The 8,507-nt window shown below is 35.4% G+C and overlaps 1 protein-coding gene across 5 annotated transcripts; it reads right to left on the minus strand.

The window, feature by feature from the left end:
• Positions 1 to 1,136: 1,136 nt before the first annotated feature.
• On the minus strand, positions 1,137 to 7,875 carry LOC105123368 (ubiquitin receptor RAD23c). Of its 5 annotated transcripts, none has more exons than XM_011022930.1 (13): positions 7,683 to 7,874; positions 7,290 to 7,451; positions 6,315 to 6,365; positions 5,910 to 5,963; positions 5,046 to 5,122; positions 4,863 to 4,910; positions 3,304 to 3,481; positions 2,611 to 2,754; positions 2,467 to 2,532; positions 2,341 to 2,388; positions 2,136 to 2,242; positions 1,975 to 2,053; positions 1,137 to 1,491 (listed from the first exon to the last, which is right to left on the minus strand). In XM_011022930.1, exons 1-13 carry the CDS (start codon positions 7,746 to 7,748, stop codon positions 1,375 to 1,377), a joined length of 1,197 nt encoding a protein of 398 aa, XP_011021232.1. In that variant the 5' UTR covers positions 7,749 to 7,874; the 3' UTR covers positions 1,137 to 1,374. The 5 variants fall into 5 exon arrangements, with proteins under 5 accessions (XP_011021232.1, XP_011021231.1, XP_011021233.1 ...); XM_011022929.1 differs by having other exon boundaries at positions 3,304 to 3,484; XM_011022931.1 differs by lacking the exon at positions 6,315 to 6,365 and having other exon boundaries at positions 3,304 to 3,484.
• Between the last annotated feature and the right edge of the window lie 632 nt (positions 7,876 to 8,507).

Raw genomic sequence — 8,507 nt, forward strand, 5'->3', positions numbered from 1 at the left:
TTCAATTCAATATATTTAGTATTAAATCAGACTCGACTCAATAGAAACAGTCAAGAATAACTTCACTCTACACTTAAGTGAAAAGTAAAGAGTGAAACTCTCTGTTGCGTGAAGAAATAACAAGATATAGCTTTCAAAAAACCTGTGGCACAACCTTAATAAATTGTAGGTCCTACCAAAACAGATTGTATTTCTTACTTAACCAAACAAAGAAAAACTGTGGCTGCGGGTAAGGCAGCCACAATACCGAAGTCTTTCCAGGGCTATGGGCATGGCATGACAAATTCTTCTACTATAAAGCGTGCTCGATACTTCTATACATCATGCTCCCATGACCCTGTTCATGGCTGAAGGTCCCAAGGAAATTGAATTGGAGCTTCTAGGAAATTACTTACAAGTCCAGTTCGGTACCGAGTCCATACGATATTGTTAACCGAACCAGAGCATGCTCGGACTTGGGACGGTAAAGATATCATAAGCTCGGACACGAAGAAGCCAATTTGATTGCGTGTGTTTAGATTAGGGAAAGAAAATGGGCACTTGGGGTTTTCCTTGGTCAACTCAACGAGCTAGCAGATTCCAGCTCTCTAAGGGTCACATTAATGCTACAAATCCCCGCAACATTAGGTTCTATCAGTGTGGATTCCTGTCATGTCAGAAATAATCTAAACCATTGATCTAATCATGACTATCAGTGTGGATTCCTGTCATGTCAGATATAATCTAAACCATTGATCTAATCATGTTCATTCTAGACCATTTATCAAGCACTCATTTTAACCACCGATTGCATCTTGACCATTGACTCCGCATAGCTAGCCACCCTTCTACCCTTTATTTAAATTATCATGAGAGATTCCAAATATAACCCATAGTTGGATGAAAGTTGAACCAACAAGACATCATGCCATCCCTCCCGAGCGTGAGAGGAACCTTAGGCACCAAAGCCTGTCGACTTCAGTGTTGGCTTTGCGAGGGAGAAGTTTATATGCACATGCTGAAACATACCTTGCACAGCAAATTTGAAAGCACCATTAAACGCTACAAAGATAAGCATACCAGAATGCCACACATGTCCTACGAGCCTTGTTGCCCAGTAGATGGATGATTCTGTGGTATTAGAATATGAGATCCACGACTGTAATGGTGAGAATGGATAAAGAGAAGCACAATTCCCATATTCAAACACAATTATACAATTATGTGTTTCTGATATTATGATAACTGAATTTTCAAAACAATGAAAGCAGAAAGTGCTATGTTTGCCCATGGATAAAATGGGGACATGAACATTTTGACAGTCTCTGCTCACGAGGTTCCACGAGGTAAAACCAGTTTGGGATAGAGCACAACTAGACATAAGAAATACTTGTTTCATTCATCGAACTCATGCATGTGATCTAATAGATAGTTAGCTGCCAGTTCTTCATTCTTGTTGCATGCAAAGAACACCTCCAATACTAAGGCTCGATCAAAGCCCATTGCTACAAGCTGCCAAATTGACTTTGTCAATGTAGACCCGAGGAAAAGATAGTTTAGATCATAGAAAATTAGAGACTTGTAATGACTTCTGCTTTTCTGCATGTGTACGTGCTCTTGAGCATCGAGAGCAGAAGGAAGGAAATTAGCATCTCATTAAATGCACAATTTCAAGGACATCACATAACCATGGAAGTAAATTTTTAGCGATGTATGCAATAGACAATTCAAGGATTTCAATGCATGTGGCATATGCCATGACCACCTAGCACCTAAAGTGCAAATCAAAGGTTAACGGAGGCATAGGAGCACTGGAAAAAGGAAAACAAATATCAATCCAATTTAGGAGATGCAGTCCCAACAATACTTTTCAAGGCATGTATGAAAAATGCAAGAGACCAAGATAACTTCAAAACTGTGATTCGGCTACAAATTTTAAGTGAAAAATGAAACAAAGCACCAATTGTCAGAAATAGTGTCAAATGATGAACTTACACGGTCTATTGCTTCACGCTCCTCGGGGGTGACAGTCACTGTTTGTGGCACCGCAGAAGCCAATTGGCCAAGCACATTCCTGATTGTCCATAAATAGAAGCAATTTAGTATCACATGCAAGGAATTCTGAGCATGTCATTCTAAAAACAGATTCATCTCACCCCTCTCCTTCAACAGGTTCATTTATCAAGCGCAGGAAATCAGGCTGATGCTCTTGAATGAGCCGCATCAAGTGTGGATTTTGCTTCCCTAGCTCCTGAAGCATAGGCTGCAATACATTAGAAGTCATTGATCATCTGTAGGTTAGCACCTTAAAGTACGGCAACAAGCAGAAAAAAACACATAAATCAGAATCCTACAAAGTACCTGTAGGATTTGAGGGTTTGCTTGCACCATAGCTCGCAAGGCTTGGAACTGAAATTAAGGAGAGGGGTCTATAAAAGCTTCAAGCAAATTAGTGAATGTTACACTAATAATAAAAATCTAAAATACCTGTTGGCTGTTGCGTAAGAAATCCAAGTTGCCTGCACCAGCATTAGAACCCGTACTGGGTAGGCCCTGGTTCCATAACAATGATATTCATCAATTGAACCACCCTAATGAGGCCTGGAAACTACAGATCAAAGAAATACATACCTGTGGAAAGAGATCTAATGGATTTGCATTTGGTCCACCACTAGGAGGTGCAGCTGGTTGCTGAGCCTGAGCAGGAGGATTTACAGCAACACCACTTGCTGGACCTTGGGCAACTGGTGGAACCTCAGCTTGCTCTGGAATACCCTGATATTACAACCCAAATACTAAATTGACTACCAACATTCTAGTAAATAAAGAAAACAAAACAAGTGTGAGTAAAATACACTTGCAGCCAACCAAAGGCTCACAAAAAGAAGAAGAAATGTTAACGCTCTTATCAGTACAAAAGTGTTGATCTCATTATCACTAATTAGCATAACAAAATGTTGATGATTTATTTCAAGTACATAAACCATATACACAGATGTAATGATGGCTTCTCATGAGAGTTTCCATTCTTGCGAAGGGGGATTATTGCCGAAGTCTAGGTCTTTGGCTGGCCAATATATTGCCATTAAGGCTTGACATTAAGCAATATATTGCTTTTAAGGTTCAACAGTATTATCCAAGAAAAGACATTGAGAAGATAGGGGAGGGAGAGCTCAAGACAAACAAATAATATCAAGGATCAGACAATATATATCAACACTTTTCAGTTTTCAATTAGAGAAGAAAAAATGAAGCAACTGAGAATAAACTAGACCCAGTCACCAGGTTACAGAATTATGGACCCACAATTGTTCAATGACTTACCGAGTATAGATATTCAACAGCTCGCTCAGGGTTGTTGAATGCAGCACGTAGAGCACGAACAACAGTCTCTCGGTTCCAACTTCCTCCACCCATATCGAGAATTTGTTGAATGGTTGCTTCTAAGTTACTTCCTGCAACAAGATTTGAAGCCGCTTGCCCATACATGTCTGCATCTGAACTGCTACAATAACAAGAAAATATCCAAATATATAAACATATAATAGTGGAATCTCCGATTCTGAAGTGCTTCAATGACAAGAAAAGAAAAATATTACATAACAATGGGAATGCATCAAGTGTTCAAATTGTTATGAATCATTTTACTACCTCAAGGCCAATTTAATGATTTATTACAAGTGGCTAGTAACTGGTGCATGACCCACCAATAATTTTGATTGCTATTTCTTATTAAGAGCACAGATTTGTATATTTTATCATTTGGTTATTAAGAAACCTCACAAATCTACATCCGTCCAGAATAAGTATTCTCATATTAAGAGACTTTTCACTGATATGAGGTTCAAGAATTAAAAAAAAAAACTGTTTCCTTTGTGATTCTAATTGAAATAGGTTATCTTCTATAATTTCATAACTTTAAATTTTTCATAAAAGAACTCAACGAATCACAGGAGCTTGTGATAAATTTCAATTCACTGCTTAAATGAGAAATCTTCCATAGTTAAGATTTATTATTTACAGGAAAAAAAATAACTGACAAATTTCTTGATTAAATGAAGATTTACTACCAAATAATAATGAAAGTTGATTAGGCTATGTATTTTTCTGCTGTTGACATTTACGCCACAAATAATTTTCCCATTCATAGGGTTGAATATCACATATTATGGTGTTCGTTCAACATTAAAATTGATTATTTAAATCTGTATGCAAAATAGACTGTTACACTAACAGCAAAACCAAAGAAAATAACATGAGCAACAATGAGATTGATTGTTGTTGTTTTCTAAAATTTCAGCTAACATGAGAACTTTAAATGATTTTACAAGCCATGGTGATCCATGATGTAGACAAAAAAAAATTAAATTCCTACTAAAATAGAAAAAAAAACCAGTACAATTGTTAACAATTCAGAGAAAAATAAATATAAGATAAATGCCTTGTAATCATTTTTTACATTTTTGTTATAAAAAATGTGTACAATAATACATACATACATACATACATACATATATATATATAAAACATGCACAACACACAATACAAAGGAAAAAGTTGAATAGTAAACAAACAAGAAGTGGAAACATTCTTTTACGGATCCTTTTTTTTTTTTTTATTACTAACCCCTTCTATTAGGGAAAAAAATCACATACAAAAAAAATTCATATGCATGACTTGTGACATAAAAGCTAGGAAATGAAAAAAGGAAACCATCAAATCCATGCTAAAGATGAGTTGATAAAGATAATCCAGTTAATGGAATTATGAAGGCTGTAGATCATGAAACTTATATAGACCAAAACACATGTGATCATGGTATCAAACCCTTAACAGTGATAATAAAGAAGATTGGTTAAAAACTAGTACAAGAAAATACTCACAGATCTGAAACAACTACAGCAGGACTGGATTCAGCAGCAGACTGAGGCCTGCAAGATTCACAACTTCAGAACAGAAAAGACCAGAAAATACAAACCCAAGTAATGGCAGAAAATGCAAAAATATTCTGACATTTGAACAAAACACAGAAGATAGTAAAAATAGGCTGTAAATTCAAAACCCACACTGCAGCTGGGACAGCAGCTTGAGCTGTTGATGATGGTTGGGTCACATTGGAAGGCAAAGAACTTGTAGGTTGGGCCTGTGAGCAAGCAGTTGTATTAGTTTACCTCAGAAAGTGACTTAACAACAGAAATTGAATCATATTGCTAACAGAGCATCTGTTATTGCTGCTTGTTGCGAAAATAATGAAAAGTGGAAAGAAGATGCAAAAAAGTTCAAGATCTGTAATTTTAGCTACAAAAAAGATATCTTCTTGCTTGATCAGGATATCTAATAAATGGGTGTTTGTTAAACCAATAACATTAAAATGCATTTATAAATATTGGTAGAGTGTCATTTCTTGGAGAGCCATTTGAAAGATCAAAGTCACATATAGATTTTAGAGTGTCCATTGCTTGAGGGATGCTGGGGGTATGGCATAAACGATTGATAAAAAACAATAATAGGGAACAGTGTGCTGACATCATTCTTGGGGTGTGCTTTACAGAATTAGCATGGATTGTGGCTGTCACTAGGATCATGTCAGACACAATAGAACTAGATCTGAATGTTTTAAGCAGCAGGACTGGAGAGTTTTGCAGAGGAAAAAGGGATCTTTGGTGTTTGCATTCCATCATCCGAAGTGAGAGCAATAAAAGAGCATTCAATGGGGAAGAATTAGATTGGGGCATTATAATTTCAGCATTAAGAAATTACTTTTGAAACTGTAGACAAACTGATACTGCAAAAATCAAAGCACAGAGAGTGTCTGTGTTAAGCATAATAAATCATGCATGCCAAAGCATCTCTTCATAAAAGCTAATAAAGGAATGCACCTTCGGATTCTGCAACCAAGCAAATAAATCTAGAGACCATTTTACACTTACTAGGGTTGGTGGTGCTGCTGTTGCAGTAGAGGGTCCGCCAGATGATACCTTACTCTACACATGTTTGGGCATATGGATAAATCAGTAAGCATAATTTATAAAATTTCTAGCATCACACTAAATGAAAGTGCAATAATGTTATTGATTTTACAAATCAGAGTGTGACTAAAATAAACTACATTGGACTTAAAATGGCAAATCTACCATCATTTTTCATCACTATGACAACAAGATTTACCATGTACAAATATACATGTGTAGAAAGACAGCCTTAGACAGCCCCCAGTCCAGCTGTCCACCATTATTGTACCACATTGATACTTAAAATTCCATTTCACAAGCTATAAAAATTTCAAACGTCACTAAGGAATTCATATACACCATTAGATAAGTTCAGAAAAATACACTTGGTGGTGCTGCTGTTGCAGTTGAGGGTCCGCCTGATGATACCTTACTCTACACATGTTTGGACATATGCATGGATCAGTAAGCATAATTTATAAAATTTCTGGCATCACTCTAAATGAAAATGCAATAATGTTATTGATTTTATAAATCTGACAGCCTGACTAAAATAAACTACATTGGACTTAAAATGGTAAATCTACCATCATTTTTCATCACTGTGATAACAAAATTTACCATGTATAAATATCCATATATAGAAAGACAGCCTTAGGCAGCCCCGTGTCCAGCTGTCTACTATTATTGTACCACATTGATACTTAAAATTCCATTTCATGAGCTATAAAAATTTCAAACATCACTAAGGAATTCATATATGCCGTTAAATAAGTTCAGAAAAATACATTTGCAGCACAGAAGCAGCAAAGCCACAGCAACGTACTTTATAAGAAAAAGCTTAGTAAATGAATATCAGCATTATAACGTTGGCTATTATCCACAAAGGGCTAATGAACCCAACCCTTGAGGTACAACAATACAGCCTTAACAAATACACTATAAGAATACCAACAAAATATTAATAATATTATTAAGCTTCCCATATTTCTTCATGAGCAATAAACTAAAATATGCATAAGTCACAAAACAACCCCTGCCAGCACCCCTCTTAACTATTTTTGTTTCTATGAAAAATGAGAAATAATGAGAAACGCCTACCAGACAAACCCCGCCACATATAGAGCCAGTTCGGGAAAATTTTCACCATCTTGACATGGGAAATAGAGAATGAAACAAACAAGCAACAGTATTTTTAGTGTATAAATATCAAAATCCTCTAAGTGCATTTATACGTTCAAAACAAGGACTAATTGTTGGCTTTATGCTGTTATGTATATTCAAAATTTGCAGCATTTCCTTCCACTTAAAAAGCTTCCTTTTATCACTGAAATTAGGAACGAAAGCAGGAAAACTCACCTTGCTTAACATAACAACAATAAAACTATTTTCAGCAACTTTACTTTCATCCAATGTTGTATCGTCTTTAAGTACTTTCCCTTGATAAATCAGCATCTGTTGAGCCGCCGGATAAACATCCGCTCCCTGTGCATTCTCTATGTTTTTCTTCACTTCAACCACCTAAATTAAATTAAATTAAATTAAATTAAGAAAGGAAAATTACTAAATTAAACTAAACAACTGGAAGAAAAAAAGGTAAAAGCCTGAATAACCTAGAAAAAAATCGAAAAAAAAACACCAAATTGAAATTAATTACTGAAATTAAACCCTAAAACAATAATTAATAGTTTACAATCAGTATAATTAGCGTGAAAATCGAAGAATTAAAGCGACGAAAGGGATATGAATTACCGTATCTTCAGGTTTGACTTCGATCTCGAAGTTAGTACCCTTCAAAGTCTTTACAAAAACCTTCATTATCTTGAATCCGAATAATAGTCGATTATTCCTCTCCGGCGGGTGAACACTGATCTCCGGTGGCCGCCGGATAGAGAGAAAGAGAGTAGAGGAAGAGGCAAATTAGGAGTCGATGAGAAAATAAAGTGGTCTTGGGTTTTGTTGATATTAGCTGGACGAACAGGGGTAGGAATTGCGTAACGGCTATGTTTATTTCTGAAACGGTGTGACAATCAATTATTTGACGGCACGTGTAGAGATATGTAATTTGTGCGACGTGTTGCTCTTTTATTGGGAGGTTAGGAGAGAGAGGAAAAAGGAGAAGAAAGCGTTTGTCTACGTTAGCAAAGCGCGCAGAGAAGAAAAGATAATCCGAGTTAGGTGTAGATCTGATAAATTTGATAAAATTAATATTTTATATTATTCGTATAGAAATAATATGTTTTTAGGGAATACTTTGATTTCATTGTTGGAACTTTTGATTTTTATTTGTATTATTAATTAACTATAAAATTAAAAGTTGTGTGTTTTTCACTCGGTTAGCATTGTTTGCACATTTACAAAACAGAACAGTGTGGATCTCATATGCATTTTCGTAATAATTTATTTTTAACCTCAAAGTCTAATTTCAAATGCTTTAGATTTTTTAGTTGATGATGGAATTGGAAAAAGAAGGACTTGAATGAAAAAGACGAACATGTCATAGATTTTAAAAAAATATATATATTCAAGTCCTCAATCTTTCAAAATAAATCTCTTTAAATTAAAAAAAATTGATTT

The sequence above is a fragment of the Populus euphratica genome, unplaced genomic scaffold, assembly GCF_000495115.2.
Source record: "Populus euphratica unplaced genomic scaffold, PopEup_1.0 scaffold10.1, whole genome shotgun sequence".
NCBI classification, from domain to species: domain Eukaryota; kingdom Viridiplantae; phylum Streptophyta; class Magnoliopsida; order Malpighiales; family Salicaceae; genus Populus; species Populus euphratica.